Source organism: Nuphar pumila, chromosome 7 (genome assembly GCF_984573655.1).
Source record: "Nuphar pumila chromosome 7, dmNupPumi1.hap1.1, whole genome shotgun sequence".
Lineage (NCBI taxonomy): Eukaryota > Viridiplantae > Streptophyta > Magnoliopsida > Nymphaeales > Nymphaeaceae > Nuphar > Nuphar pumila.
In genome coordinates, this window is record NC_143255.1 from 20,209,425 (window position 1) to 20,226,463 (window position 17,039).

A 17,039-nucleotide genomic window follows, 5' to 3' on the forward strand; every position below is an offset into this window, starting at 1 on the left:
GCTCATGAGTGTGTGAGGTAGTTTTCCTCTATTATCCAAAAAAAGAGTTTCTCATTGAGAGAAGACGTCACTACAAACCAAAAAAAATTGTTTGTTGAGTTATTTGGAAAAACTCTAAATACAAATAAAAAAATTTAAAGTATATATAAAAATAGAACATGTAAAAATATCAAAAATCAATAATATCATGAAAATGGCAATGTTTTAAAAAAGGCAAATATGTTTTGCGAATATTGTATTTCTTTTTTACTATACCAGGTGATAAAGCGCAATATCTTCAATGTATCTCTGATCTTTGTGTCTATGCCTCAAAATACAACAATATCTTGGTCACTCTCAATTATCCACTTCTCAGTTGCATTTCATTAGTCAAGCTAAAAGATGAAAAGGAAATCGAAGATCAATATGATCTCAATTATTACACAGGCATACAAATTGAATTATCGATGGAAATTACAGTGGAGGTAAAGAAGACTCCATCTGCCATTATAAGATTGCAAGTTTTATCTGGCGTCAGATTCCTAGCTACCTATGAAAATAAAAAAATGTCCTTTTTACAGATTTAGAAGATTGGAGATAGGACTCCAGCCAAGTAGCCATGGCTTTTTGTCAGAAGGTGGCACAAAGTTAAGCTCAAACATCTCCTTTGAAGCATGTCCAGACCCACAAAATCCTATAAGCTTTGCCACTATTTCAGCACTCTCCTGAATGTACTCCATATCATTAGGATCAGTCCAGAGCCTATAAATCAACTGCAGCTTCCTTTGCTTCCCATCAAGAGGGATTCTAAACTTTCTGTACAACATATCTCTCTCCTCTGGAGCTAGGCGAGAGTTAACCCTTTTCGCGAGGTTTTCTCTTTCGTGCTTGAGATTTCTCATGCTGTCCAAGTGGGAAAAAAATGGTTTAGCCTTATCAGAAGAGAGTCCATTGATTACCATAAGTTGAACAAATGAAAAGAAAAAGTATAGTAATAGCAGAGAACTCAATTAATGCATGTATAGTACTAGTAGAACATAAAATCAGGTGACAGAAACAGGTCGTATAGGAAACTACATGCCCACAATACAGTGGAATCAAAATGCTAGATGATATTACAAATGCAGATGCACTCATACAAAGAAAAATACTCCCACATAGGATAAGCAGATGTATGTATCTTTGTGTGCAAATGCAGATGCACTCATACAAAGAAAATTACTCCCACATAGGATATGCAGATGTATTGTACGTATCTTTGTGTGTGTTGTGTACTATTCATTATTTTCCATATTTACTTCTCCTTTTTTCTAACAGATGCTAAGATGATAGTCCATAAATACCAGGAGGAAAGTGATATGGCAGGCTCATCTCCTGTTGGCGCAGGGCTGGCATTGCCAAGTTCTGCAAGGTGTTGCTGCAACCAGGTCAACCTGCGAAGCTCTACCTCCATATAAATCTGATCAGCTGGATCTCCTCTGAATAACAAATAGAATTGTGTTCTATGTACAATTGAAACTTGACATAAATCCCATAACTGAATTATCTGCCTTCTTTGATTCTCAAAAAATGAGTGCCATGATGCAGGCGAGTTGTGAAAGTCTGATGAAATTTCTTCAGGTGTTGTCTCATTTCCTGCATTCTCATTTGCTTCTAATTCCAGCACCTACAGATCCAATTTTTGCTTTGTTTAAATAACATAAAGCAGGAGAATTGAAAATTTTGTTTCAAGTTTCAGTCTTCATTTTTGGGATCATTAAGTTGTTGCTTACCTGGCAAACGAGGAGCTTTTTCTGGTATTGGAGTTTAGCTATACGTTCTTTAAGCTCGGTAACGTAAGCTCTTACGCTCCGTATGTTCTCCTCAGCTGCATTCTTGAACATCTTCTGTATTTTTTTTACATTTACAGAATTTGAACGATGGTAGCAAGGTGTTCCCTCCCTGGATGACGGCTCATCACCATCTTCACTTCTGGTTGGTGTCACTTTATGTACCTCTTCTGAAGTGAGATCATCACTTTCTGGTGGTTTGTTTTCAGGTTCGAACTCTAAAACATTCCGAGATGATGAAAGTGGTGAGCAGGGTGATTTTATGAGATGTTGCTTGTTAATGCTATTGCTCAGTCCCAGTGGAAGCATCTTCTTCTTCTTGGATTGAGTTTTAGACTTTGGTGTTTCATCGTTGGGTGCATTATTGCTTGGGAGAGACAACACCAGCTTGTCTATAGACTTCTGAACATTTTCTAGCTGAGCTTCTAAATTGGAAATTGAATTTTCCTGCAAATGCAACCTACTGATCTCTTCTTTCAAGGTTGCATTGACACTTTGATTACCCGCCATGTCTGCAACATCAAGTTCTCTATTTGTTGATCGAACAGCACGCATCTCCCTTAATTCTGCTTGGAGTTTTGCCACAGTCTCTGCCACATCTTGGTTTCCTAATCTATGAGAAGTAACCTGTTTCTGAAGAACTTCAATAGCTCTGTTAGCTTCTTCACCAAGCTGCTCCTGCAACTTCTCAAGTTTTCGTATTTCTTGCACAAGGATGGAGGGAGAAGTCATGGATTGTCTCATAGTTTGTCTGCCCAAGGTCTGTCTCAACCTCTTTAATGCTCCTGCTTCTTCAGTAACCCCATCACATGGTGATGTTAATGGACCAGAGAAAGAGAGGCATTTGACCACTCGGCGAGGTGAACTACATGGGACCACACCCTGAAAACAAGGAATGTTAAGGGCCAACTATAGGTAAAATAACAAGAATGACTGAGTAAATGAGAAGTAACCTGTTCCTCAGATGCTTTTCTTTCATCCAGCTTTCGCTTCAATTCTTCATTTTCAATCTTCAACTGAGTAAATACCACAAACATGTTAGTTGACAAGCCATCTATAACATAAGAATAAGATTGATTGATCTAATCCAAAGGATTCATAATACCTTCTGGATCTCCATTTCTTTTTCTATCAATAAAGCTTCTGCTGATGGTTCTGGCATACGTAGCTCTGCTTCAAGCCTAGCTACTTCCTTTTGCAAATGTCTGACTAATTGCTTGTCAGAGATAACCTGAAACAATCAAAATGCAGGCAGTCCAATCAGAATCCCAAAGAAAAACAACTTGAAATTAGGGGATAACAATCTGAGCAGTTCAGTCTTCAGGTTGTTGTATCATTCTTTTAAGAACTGATTGAAAGCAAAGAAGAGAAGGAACAAGTCTAAGTAATGCCAGAACGTGCGTAGTTGTTCAAAATAAATTACCATGTTTACTTTAGCACTGTTAGTGACTTCCTTCGCACTTGTTGCAAAAGAGAGTGTTTTACGAGATTGTTCTAGATGACTTGAGGCTGGGCTCATAGTGCATATGATTGCCGTTCTTGCATTTCCTCCAAGGGAAAGCTGCAAAATGCGTGTAAGCTTTGAATCCCGGTATGGTATGTGAACATTCTTTTTTCCACCACTGCAGCAGCACAAGGAAAAAATAAAAATAAAAATAAAAAACCAACCAAAAAAGATAATAATGTAAAACAATATGTTAACATGGAGAAATTGCCACACATCTAAAACAAGCCAACCAAACCCTGATGAACATGGATACAGATCCCAGAGATTTTGGCTGTCAATCCTTCTCTGAGTCCACGTGATAACTTGGTTTCGAGTTTCAAAAGCCAGTGAGCTAGGACATAACCATGCGTGAGATGCATAAAGTCTGAAATGTCTGCTGATTGGAAAGAATTTCTCATCATCCTTGGAACCAAAAGTAAAAGTTTTTATAACGTAAACTGTGAACAAGCAATCCAACCATGAACCATCATGTCACAATCTTTCATGGATAAGAGCAATCGATTCAACCTTTCTGACTTTATCTCTGGTCCTGGGCTTTACTGGATCAACAAAGAACCAAGGATCCTCAAAAGATTGAGCATAACACATAATAATAATAAACCCAGAAGTTGAATGGCACTTGGCCCTTGACACTATTGACCTCCAGTTACTGAAGAGGCGCACTTAAGACTTGAGAACTTGTAAATTGTAATCAGGTTGATTCACATAAATTGAAGTCAATAGATCCCAAACAAATCAAGGTTAAACCCAGATCCTAAATTTTTTAAATAAAGAACTTACTAGGAATCCTTGAACTTACAAAACTAAAGCAACTGGAACACCCAATTTTGGTTTGACAGATGGATGGCGTTGCCTAAACAACTGCACTTTAAGTAGTAATAATTTACACGACCATGGATTTTTAGATTTGTGGCAGATGACGTGCTCTACATTACTTACGTAGAGCATGTACAAAAGAAATTTAGTGTATCAATTACCAATCATAAGCTCCGGAAAAGAAAGGCTAAGATGAAAATTTTACATTGACCATGAGTTTCTCGAATAGACATGAGAATTGATGAGTCGGAAGTTCTAGACCAGTGTATACCATCTTAAGTGAACATGGTCACAGACAAGGCATATGACGCTGTGACATCAACAACAAACAACAACAACTACGCCTTCATCCCAAAACAATTGGGGTCGGCGATATGAACCAACAAAGAAAATCATTCTGGGTCTTCCACATGAATCCTTCTCCTCCATTCATTTCTATCCAATGCCATGTCCTCGGTGAGGTTCAAAGCATTCATATCCTTTCCTATCACCTCCATCCATGTCTTCCAAGGCCTACCCGGACCTCTTTTAACTAATATATTTTCTCATTTCTCCATCCTTCTAATTGGAGCATCATTAGGCCTTCGTCGAATATGTCCAAACCACCGTAAACGATTCTCTCTCATCTTATTTTCAATGGGTGCAACGCCTACCTTCTTACGTATCTCCTCGTTCCGAATCTTATCTTTTATTGTATTTCCACACATCCATCTCAGCATACGCATCTCAGCTACACTCATTTTTTGAATATGATGTCTCTTGGCAGCCCAACATTCTGTACCATATAGTAAAGCGGGCCTAATAGTCGTCCTATAAAACTTTCCCTTCAACCGCAATGGCATTCTACGATCGCACAACACTCCAGTTGCACTTTTCCATTTCATCCACCCAACCTTTATCCTATGATTTATATCTCCATCAATTTCTCCATACTTTTGAATGATAGATCCCAAATATTTGAAAGAATCATCCACCGGTATTTCTTTCTCACCAAGCTTCACTACACTCCCATCTTTATTTCGTTGCTTACTAAATCGACATTCCATGTATTCTGTCTTACTCTTACTCAACTTAAAACCTCTTGCTTCCAATGTCTGTCTCCATAATTCTAACTTAGCATTAACCCCAGCTCTAGACTCATCAATCAAAACAATATCATCAGCAAACAACATACACCACGACACATTTTCTTGAATTTATCTCGTAAGCTCATCCATCACTATAGCAAATAGGAAAGGGCTTAAAGCAGATCCTTGATGTAACCCAACTGTTATAGGAAAATTGGTTGTCATCCCTCCACAAGTGCAGACATTGGTTACTACTCCTTCATACATATCTTTAATTATACTAATGTACTTGAGAGAAACACCTTTCTTCATCATTGTCCACCAGAGAACGTCTCTAGGTACTCTATCGTAAGCCTTCTCCAAATCAATAAAAACCATATGCAAATCTTTGTTCCTCTCTCTATTTCTCTCAATAAGTTGTCTAAGAAGATGTATAGCTTTCATAGTAGATCTTCCAGGCATAAAACCAAATTGATTCTCCGATATCATGACAACCTTCCTCAACCTAGACTCAATCACCCTCTCCCAAAGTTTCATAGTATGACTCATGAGTTTTATACCACGATAGTTTGTGCAATCTTGTATATCACCCTTGTTCTTATATAGAGGCACCAAAGTACTCTTCTTCCACTCATTAGGCATCTTATTTGTTCGCCAAATCTTGTTAAAAAGATTTTTCAACCATTCTAAACATTTCTCTCCCAAGCATTTTCAAGCCTCGATAGGTATACCATCTGGGCCAACTGCCCTTCTTGATTTCATTTTCTTCAAAGCCTCTGCAATTTCTTTCTTTTGAATCTTGCGCATGAAGTCACGATTCATCTCATGAAAAGGAATGGAAAAGTCTCCAAGATCCTGAGCAAGACTTTCATTAAATAGCTTATCAAAATAATCTTTACATCTCTCCTTAATCTCCTCATCTTTGACTATAACCCTTTGCGTTTCATCTTTGATACATCTAACCATACCCAGATCCCTCGATTTCCTCTCTCATTTTTGCAATCTTATAAATATCCTTCTCACCCTCTTTGGTATCCAACTTGTCATAAACCTCCTTATATACCTTATTCCTCGCGTTCCGAACTACTTTTTTAGCTTCCTTCTTTGCTATCATATACTTCTCCAAATTCTCATTATCACGACTTTTACTTAGATTTCTATAACACTCGCTTTTAACCTTAATAGCTAATTTGACATCCTCGTTCCACCACGATGTATCCTTACCTAGCGGTGCACCGCCTTTAGACTCACCCAATACCTCCTTAGCCACCTTTCTCATACCACCCGCTATCTTATTCCACATAGATTCTGAATCCGCCTCAAGACACCAATCAACTTCCTTAACTACCCACTCTACAAACATTCCTTGTTTAGCTCCTTTCAGTGCCCACCACTTAATTCTAGGATCTATCCTATGTCTATCCCTTTTGCGGCATTGTCTAATTCTAAGATCTAAAATTAAGACTCTATGTTGTGTAGCTACACTTTCTCCCGATATAACCTTACAATCGATGCAACAACCCCTATCTCTCTTTCTAAGTAGGAAAAAATCTATCTGACTCGTATTAACCCCACTTTTAAATGTTACTAGGTGAGACTCCCTCTTCCTAAACCAAGTGTTTGCTAAGATCATATCATAGGACAAACCAAAATCTAAAATCCTTTCTCCACTATCGTTTCTTTCTCCTATACCATAGCCGCCATCCCTACTAATGCCTACATGCCCATTAAGGTCACCGCCGATGAAAAGCCTTTCTCCATAAGATATCCCTTGTACTACTCCATCTAAATCTTCCCAAAATTGACGCTTAGTGGAATCATCTAAACCTACTTGAGGTGCAATATTAATAATATCCGTACCTAATACTAATTTAATAAGTAAAATCCTATCACCCTTCCTACGGACCTCAACTACATTATCTATAAACTCACGACTCATAACAATCCATACTCCATTCCTATTCCTATTTATTCCTGTATACCAAATCTTATATCCCCAAGGTTCTATCACTTTTGCTTTCTCACCTACCCATTTGGTCTCTTGTAGACATAAAATATCAATCTTTCTCCTACACATAACATCTACTAACTCTACTACCAACTTACCAGTTAAAGACCCTATGTTCCAAGTGGAATATTAATAATATCCGTACCTAATACTAATTTAATAAGTAAAATCCTATCACCCTTCCTACGGACCTCAACTACATTATCTATAAACTCACGACTCATAACAATCCATACTCCATTCCTATTCCTATTTATTCCTGTATACCAAATCTTATATCCCCAAGGTTCTATCACTTTTGCTTTCTCACCTACCCATTTGGTCTCTTGTAGACATAAAATATCAATCTTTCTCCTACACATAACATCTACTAACTCTACCAACTTACCAGTTAAAGACCCTATGTTCCAAGTGGCTAACCTAATTTTATGGTCTTGGACTAACTTCTTTACCCCCACCCGTCCAACAAAGTGAGGGAACCCTTGCCTATTTGACACCACACCCGGGCGCCGGTGTGACGCGTCGCTTCCGGGCGACGACCTAGCAACCCTTGCCTTATCACTGCCTCCGGGCCTATAGAGTACAGCACGTCGCTCAGTAGGGAACGCCCCAACGAAATTCTCATATTGGTTCATATTCATAGGGTATGACTAAGTTTTTATGACGCTGTGACATCGATCACAAAATTGTATGTGAAAGACATGGGACATGCTTATATGTTAAATTCATTATTCAGTACGATACAATAATAAAATATACAATGTTTAGACTCTAGATTCATACAAATTACCAACTTGAAAGTTGAAACTATAAGATATATGTCACATGGATACAGCTGTGGACATGGGGATACATGATTTTTGTGAACTTTCTAGCACGACTTGTATATAGGGGATACAGAACGGGAGGCAAAATGGAGTATCCATGCGACATAGTATAAGTTCATTAACAAATAAATTACAGTCACGTCATCCAGTCCCATTACATCTAATTCTAGTGCACAATTGAAAACAAAGAGATAAGGCTTAATTCAGAGAGCACCCATAGCCTTTTTCAAGTGTCCCAAAAAAGGTATGCAAACTTAAAGCACGTTTGATCCTTAGCATGTAGCATATCTCTCTCTCTCTCATAACCTAGAAAGTTTCATTTATGTCATGTTAGTTTTAGAATGTGAACCCTTTGAAAACAAAGAGATAAGGCTTAATTCAGAGAGCACCCATAGCCTTTTTCAAGTGTCCCAAAAAAGGTATGCAAACTTAAAGCACGTTTGATCCTTAGCATGTAGCATCTCTCTCTCTCTCTCATAACCTAGAAAGTTTCATTTATGTCATGTTAGTTTTAGAATGTGAACCCTTGGTTGAAAAGATTGGTGAAGGTTTTGAGAGTTGCCAACTTTTTATAGATTCATTGGTGAATCAAAACCATGGAACATGTAACAACTCCCTTGCCAACTTATTTACTTTGAAAAGAATTAATACCTCCCTTGATGTTTCAGAGGACCTTCCTGTAAGGATAATTGCATATTGGCCCTTTAATTCTGCCTATTCACTTCAGCCATGGGACATGTAACTGTGTTCACCTATTCAGCCAGTGATCTTTTGTAAGTTTTATTCATTTACAGCCATGGGATGTGCAACCCATGTGCCTATTGATAAGCTTTTTCTTCTAAACAAGTCTCTGGATAACAACGTGTCCCTTATTTACCTCTGGCTCAGTTTATCTCTGGAAAACATAATGGCCAGCACCAACTTCAACTGTGTTCACCTATTCAGCCTAGGATCTTTTGTAAGTTTTATTCAGTACAACCATGCGATGTGCAGGTCGTTTTATAAGCTTTTTCTGCTAAACAAGTCTCTGGGTAAACAACGTCTCCCTTTATTTACGTCTGGCTTAGTTTGTTCCTGGAAGACATAATGGCCAGGACCAACTTCAACTGCTCAATGGAGTCCATGAGTTCATGAGAAAATAAGTTGTGCATACAATGAAAAGTTGACTGAAACAATCAGCTTAAAGATAAGTCAAGCCCAAGAAAATCTTGAACCGAAGGTCAATGGATCTATACAGTTCCGGGCAATTACTAAGTTATAAAACAGATAATCATTTGTATGAATGTCTAAATGCTAGAATGAAAAGTTGACTGAAAAAATCAGCTTGACGATAAGTCAATCCCAAGAGAATCTTGAACCAAAGGTCAATGGATCTATACCAGTTCCCGGCAGTTACTAAGTTATAAAACAGATAATCATTTGTATGAATGTCTAAATGCTAGAAATAGCAACAAATAGTAATGTTTAGTCAAATGTAACCTGAGCTTTCTGATGACAGTAGTAAGGGTTAGCAAGCTGCGGTTAATGTGGGAGCCTTCCTTGAGCCTTATACCATCAGCATGTGTCTGTGAAGCTCGTTCACTGCCTGCTAGGTCCACAAAATTCTGTACACAGAGGTTAGTTATAGAGTGTCATAGAAGTTGTCATATACATAAAATTTACAAATTAAGGGGATGATCTTACAAGATTTGCAAAAAAAGATTTCACACAGCCTGAGTTTGCACGGAGGCTACTCTCAATAGTCTGCAGACCACATGAAAGTTCACTGAGTCTGGAGACAAGCAAAGCCATTTTAATCTTAACACACAATTGAAGGAAGGCAACCGACCAGCCTGATTATTTGATGAGATCTAGAGCTTGCATCATTTAGAGCAGTTTCACCCACTTGCCTTTGAGCTGAAAATTTTTGAGATTTAAAGTAAATTGGCAACATCATTACAAGAAAAAACAATCAACCAAGGCCAAAATTTATCGGCACGATTTAGAGATATAGGAATTCACCAACGCAGATGCTCCAAAAAGAAAAAAAAAATGTGCCATTATCACTCAATTGGACCATTATCATGTAGACTTGTTCAAGTCACCACGAGATTACCAAGCCTGTTGGTTAACTTGGTTGTTCTAACAGACTGATGTTGAGTGCAGACCCGGTTATGCAATAGGACTCATTTCAAGGTATACAGACAAGGCTGCAAATCACATTTACTCATAAGAAATCCATAAAACAATCACATTGACCCGATTATGCAATGGGACTCATTTCAGGGTATACAGACACATTGACTGCAAATCACATTTACTCTAAGAAAAAACTAAAAAAAATGTGTCATTATCACTTAATTGGACCATTGACTTGTTCAAGTCACCACGACATGACCAAGCCTGTTGGTTAACTTGGTTATTCTACGACTGATGTTGAGTGCAGACCCAGTTATGCAATAGGACTCATTTCAGGGTATACAGACACATTGACTGTAAATCACATTCTCATAAGAAATCCATAAAACAATGACATTTCTGTACTACAAAAATAATTTGTAAACATTGGATCTCAAGGATTTGTGCCAAAATCTAATGCAACAAACTGAAACTACTCATCATAGATTGGATAGAAGCGAGCTACAATTCATCAAATTGGTGAGATTAAGCACAGGCAGGGAGTGAAGTGTCTATGAAAACATGACACTGCATTGGTTTGATGCTTTTCTTTGATAGTCCAAAGTCTACTTTTTGAAGCAAGCCTTCTCTTTCCCCCTTCTTGACTAGACAAAAGAGTGCAGAAGGTAACGGTTTGACTTTGTATTTGGGTTGGAGTCTTTGATTGGCAAAGTTCTTCATTCTGTTGTTGAGATGCAAACAAAAGGCATGCCCAACACAAGTTTCGGTGGAGGAAGAAAAAAAGAAAAAAGTGAAAGGAAGAAGAAGAAGAAGATATCAGGCTAAAATTACCTTCACAAATGCCTATCAGGTGTCTCAGATGCTGACTGTCAGTAGCCTTTTTTTCCACTAATTTCTCAACAACAGTTCCTTTCTGCAAGTTTATCAAAAACAAAAAAGTAAAAGTTTGCTTCATACGGGAACTGATGTGCTAAATGATTTTTACATGATCAGTACCTCTGGATCATCCAACAGGCGAAGAGGACCTGATTCTGGATTCAAGAGATCCTTGACAATCTCATTATAAATTTCAAGAGCAGAAATCTTAACCACAAAATCCCTCTCTGGAGTCTGTGAAGCATTATAGTAAAATATCAGGCAAACTGAAAAATTGTCACACGGTATCTTACATCCCTAAAACTAATTAATGCATACATCAAAATCTAAACTAAGAGGATATATATGAAGAAACAACCCACACTTATTATATTCTTGTATATGTCATTCACAGCACTTTCAGTAATCCCTCTCATGGTAAAGGTCTTTCCACTGCTGGTCTGCCCATAGGCAAAAATGGTGGCTGCAAGAAAATTAAGCATTTAAAGAACTGCATCAGCACTAGTGACTTTTCTTGTTCCTAAACACATTGATGTTGTCATTCAATAAAATAAAACTACCATTTATTCCTGTAAGTGCAGAGAGTGCTACATCTTTAGCTCCTTCCTCGTAGACCCTCTCAGTTAGGCAATTTAGTCCAAAAACTTTGTCTGTTTGATAGTTGAACCACATAATTAGAGATAAAATTGAAAACAGGAAATATTAAAAATTGGGAAAAAACAGAAAACAATAAAAATGATCCGAGTTTACCAAAAGTAAAAGAAGCAGATGAGCGATCGTGCAATGGATTCTTCATTACAATTGTATGATCATCTGGGCATTCCCAAGCTACCTGATCCCTTTGTGATTCTTCTAATCTGTTAAGAGGCCTCACTCTAACTGTGACAAATATATTCTCCTCTTTAACTTTGGGACCTCCAGGTGTGGAAATAGGGGTCCTGTCTATCTTTGAGGATGGTGTTGCTGGGGTCTTAACAGTCATATTTACTTGTTTGAGTTCCTTAATGACTATACTTGGAAACTGTCAGCCGAGGCTTCTAAATCTAAGGAAACCAAATCAAATCTCACAAACTCTGCATCATCCTCAGCAAATTGAATTATCTACAAAGCCAACAATTCTCCCTGAAAGATACAGAAACCGTATTGGAAAGAAATGTTAAGGAGTGCTTCTGGACATCCATGAATATTTCCCAACCATGAATTTAAACCAACTTATAGAACATGGTCTTTTCCTTTCTTTTTTTAAAATTAATTTTCGACCAAATCTTAAAGAGTAGGATAGCGGTTGTAACAGTTAGAGAAAAGAAAAAGGTGATTCTTTCGGTCCTTTAAAGGTGGATAAAAGAACCTCCAATAACAAAATTGACACAGAAAAATGTAATAAATTAATTTATTTCTCAACCAACAGAAAAAAATATTTTCTTTCCGGAAAAAAATCAGAATAATTTCTATATGTTCTGCATAGCAAAAAAGACTAAAGAATGCTTAGCCAAAAAATAAATCATCTCGTTCTAAAAGTCCCCCCATATTCTATCATTTTCCTTGAATTTTTTTTACCCAAACAAAACGATTCTAAAAGGTAACAATCGAGAACCTAAAGAACTTCTATACAGAACCAGAAGCGACTAATGTATTTCCTTATTAAGTAGGAGAGAGAGAGAGAGAGATCCTCCCATCCTTAAAATACACATTCTTTCCTAATTTTTGAACCAAAAGATCAGGTAAACAAAGAAATAACCTCAAAGGAAAACCAAGAACCAAATCTTCCACCAAGAAAACCCAACCCTTACTCCAGCACCCTCAGATTCTCGTTGCCACCGTTTATGGAAACAAACAAAGCAACCGCCTGAAAGCGAGAAGAGGAAGGGCAGAACAGTTGCAGAAAACAGGCCACGAGAAGAAACTCACCCAAAATTCTAGCAGGATTTTCTGCATGCACCTGAACAATCCGGCCGGAGATTCCACAAAACCCTCGATCGTCCGGCCACTATCAAGTATCAACCCCTAAATGAACGGAGAGTGACCAAGATGAAAGCACTGACAAAAATGACCAATTATTCAAAAACGGGGTCAGATGGGAAAAAATAAGTAGAATATCAGTTAGAGAGAGAGAGAGAGAGAGTTTTAATGGGGTAGAGAAGGAAACTAGCCGTTGGCAGTCTGCTTTCTCACTCTACATTTTTTAAATATTTGGCGAGCAAGTGAGATAGCCAGATAGGATACCGTTAGGTACAGGGGACAGCCGTTTCCCAAATACAATTTTAAAATGACAGAACTATTCTCCGGTTTTGGATTCTCATTTAGTGGATCAGATTCTCATCGGATGTGTCATTCCTGGAACCGTATCTGAGCAACGGTATCCGATGCAGAATAGAAGCCCTTGCAGAAATTGCTTATAAGAATGTCCAGGTGTCGAAACTAACCCTAATTTTGTTGGTGATGGACCTTGAATATATTAGAACCAGATCCAGATCCAGGTCCATATCGGCCTTAGGGCCTGTTGATTAGGCTAATCAATTGTTTCCCGAGATTGTAAATGGGATCTTGGTCCTGAGTTTGGAACCTGTTGAGTTTGTAGGCTTCAGTTACTCGTATGCTCTTGGGCTCAACTAAGTTGCAGCATATGCCAAGAATGGGATGCAAGTGAGTTGGGCAGTTTTGATTCAAAGTCCTAACAAAAAAGAAACCCTCTTAGCCTGATCTCTCATGGACCTGTGGGTTGGGTTTAGTCTAAAATTTTGACCAAGCCGTGAAGCGTGTAAGATTTTCACATTTGCCATTTAATACAATAACCATTCTAGATCTGACCCATTTTCATACCCGACCTGAAGGTTCTTATATTTATAACAAAAGCATCAAGGACCTAAACCGAAGTGCCATATCCATACCATTAGGGGTGTCAATGGGTTGGACCCCTGCTAAAATGGATGGATCGGGTATCATATCCAGATTTGGGTCTGATCTAATTTTTCATAAGAAAAACCATACCCAGATCCTATAAAAATTACATAAACCAGACCCGGCACATACCCTGTAAAATAATATTTTTTAAGTTTTTTATATTGAAAAATTTATGGATCTTATTCGGAACTCAGGTGGGACCCGGGTTTGGCACAAAATTTCTTTAAACCATACCCAATCCTTTTAATAATTGGACTTCATGTGTCTGACCCGAATAGTCAATCGGACCTATTTTTTTAACCAAACCTTTGACCCTATAGGATCCGGACCAGTCGGTATTGGTTTGGCACCCCTACATACCAAATATCTAGTCTAGTGGACCCTTGGGGACTTTATATAAATTTGAATCTCTCTCTCTCTCTCTCTCTCTCTCTCTCTCTCTCTCTCTATGCGAGCGTGCGGAGTGTGTGTGCGCGAGTGAAATAGAAGAGGGAAGTTCAGCATTTTCAAAAGTTGAAGTTGAATGTATTCAAGTATGCTCCTTTTGTGCCTAATGGTTTAAAAGTTTATTGTTCTATTTCTCTTTTCCTTTTGAAGAAAAACTTTGGTATTGCCACCATAAATGACCAAAAAAATTTGATAATATCTGTTAATGACAAATTATAATTGCATGTGCTGCTGTTTTTGTCAACTTTAGGCGTCATTGTTTGTTTCACGTTATGAGCACCTCATCACAAGATTCTACCGAGTCTATTTTGTTGGTCCAACAACCAAACAGCCTAAGGAATCTAGGCCGTCTTAGCTATATACCTAGCCAGTCAAGGATTATCATTATCCCATCTTACAAGATAATAAATCCAGCTTTTTTACGTTTTATGTCCTGTTGTTGGGTAAAAAACTCTGTAGCACATCTTAAAGCAAGCACCCCAAGTTGTATGACCATCATGTCCATTTTCAAATTCCAGCTTACCTTCTAAATAGGTGGCCAATGGTTCAGGTATCCGACCCATCATGGTGCACCTGAACCCGTGCAGAAAACATGTAGTCAAGTTCAAGTTAAGTAGGGTCAACAAATGAACGCCCAAACTCAAACCACATATACACTCAAAATACTCAGGCCAGGACTAGTTGGATACATATCATAACCCAAACCTTACCTACATATTACTTTTAAGGCATGTTTGTCTCCGATGCACCCCACTGAAAACACAAAGGGGCAGTCTCATGCTGGGCCGCTTTGTCCCCGCACAGGACTTGTCCCGCGTATCAAACACGGTCTTAATGGACACTGATTTTCTTTTTCTTTTTTGAACTATATGTGTCGAAAGGTGTCTGTATGAATCTACAGAGACAAATTTTTTCCTAATCAACCCACTTCACCGAGAAAGTGGGTTTGAGTCAACATTTTTCTGCTCATACCTGGAAATGAAGTTCGTATAGGGTCAGGTCAAGTACCAAACAGACCTGACCCATTGACAACCCTGCTTTTCTGCATGCACACATGCTCTTGTACCTTGGATAAGCTCAGCATTTTCCGCATTTGCTTCCAAAACGGGTACATAAGATTGTTGTGGTGGGGCCTAGACCCATGTTGAAACTTGGCCCACATAAAATATGGTCAAAGCAGAACCATAGAATTTCAAGCCAAGGTGCAACAAGCACACTGCTCAACGAACTTCAACTCTTTTTTAGCGTTCTGAGGATGAACTGATAATCGAGGCATGGTAGCAGGAAAGACGGCTTTGTGTTGATCCAAAGGCTAGACAAAGTTTCCCTTAATTAGTGTTGTTCTAAAGTAGGGGTGTCAAAATATTCAAATTTGAGTTGGATACCCGGTCCAAACCGAATCCATTTAGCCAGATTTCATACAGAAAACAACATCCTATTAATAATCAGGAAATATGATCAAGTCTTAGATGCATTTGACTGTAGTGGACAACATTTGTTGGGCATTGTCGGATCTAACTTCATCGGTCGAGAGCCACATTTGAACGAGGATGAAGAGCACCTAATTTCAAAACCAAGTTGAATTAGGCTACATACCCTGTTGGGAGACACATTTATTTATGGACTTTCGTCGGATCTTTGGTTGATTTCAGATTGAGATTCAGATGTTGGAGTATCCAATTGAACTCAAGTCCGATTAGTAATTAGATTATAGGTTTCATTGCCAAATTCTACCAACTGGACTTGGATTTGATCAGATGTCCAACCCAGGGAAGCTTAAAAACTGATGTATACTCAAATCATGGGAACTACTGTTTTTTTTAAAGGCAAGCTGGGGTTAGGGTCTGGATCGGGTGGCAATCACATGGCACACAATTTGTGCATTAAGCACATGATTGCCCTCCATCAGGCCTTGGGCCCCCACAACTAACAGGCCCTGTCCCCAAGATGGAGGGTGATCAGGTGCTTAATGCACAGATATTTGTGTAATCATATTGCACCTGATCTTTTCACGGGTTAGGCAGACCCCAACCAGCACTGGTACTTAGTATCAGAGATATGTGACCGTCCGCCCCAAAAGGTAGTGAATATCATGAGTCGGTTTTGCATAACTACTACACGTTTTGTGGACCATCCATCTTTGTGATTTGGCTACCCAAGTTGCACCTTCGGTACTTCCTCACCCAGAGTGAGGCAGACATAGTAATGAATGCACGTGATACACAATCAATAAGGAACTAGCACAAAGCCATAAATGTGACCCCAACTAAGTTATAAGTTAAAAGCTTTCAAGGCACAGCAGCATTCACGAGACTAGTAACAACGTTACCAAATTCTCTTTCAAGTACACGGGAGCATATTCCCAACTTTAAAACTGACAACACGAACATATGGTGACTACATTAATTCAAAATAAATATTCGGAATTTATGCATTTCCTTTTACTATCTTGAAAGTTGAATTTTATGGTATGTTGGAGATATTAAACCTACTAATATAATAAATAACCATGTTAGACACATTTGAACACAATTTTTTCAACGGTGAATTCTTAATGTATTACGGACTGTCAACTGTTGAAGCTCTTTAAAAAATTTAGGATTTGTTCACCATCAGATACACCTTTCTTTTGAAAAAATCTGTTCCTGCCTAAGCATGGCTTGA

At 38.3% G+C, this 17,039-nt stretch overlaps 1 protein-coding gene across 1 annotated transcript; it reads right to left on the minus strand.

Moving 5' to 3' along the window:
- Positions 1–415: 415 nt before the first annotated feature.
- On the minus strand, positions 416–12,009 carry LOC149831431 (kinesin-like protein NACK1). Its single transcript, XM_090013016.1, has 14 exons — positions 11,778–12,009; positions 11,588–11,677; positions 11,390–11,490; positions 11,148–11,261; positions 10,983–11,064; positions 9,862–9,929; positions 9,717–9,776; positions 9,513–9,637; positions 3,232–3,430; positions 2,914–3,039; positions 2,762–2,824; positions 1,752–2,690; positions 1,323–1,645; positions 416–882 (listed from the first exon to the last, which is right to left on the minus strand). Exons 1-14 carry the CDS (start codon positions 12,007–12,009, stop codon positions 555–557), a joined length of 2,850 nt encoding a protein of 949 aa, XP_089869142.1. The 3' UTR covers positions 416–554.
- Positions 12,010–17,039: the final 5,030 nt, after the last annotated feature.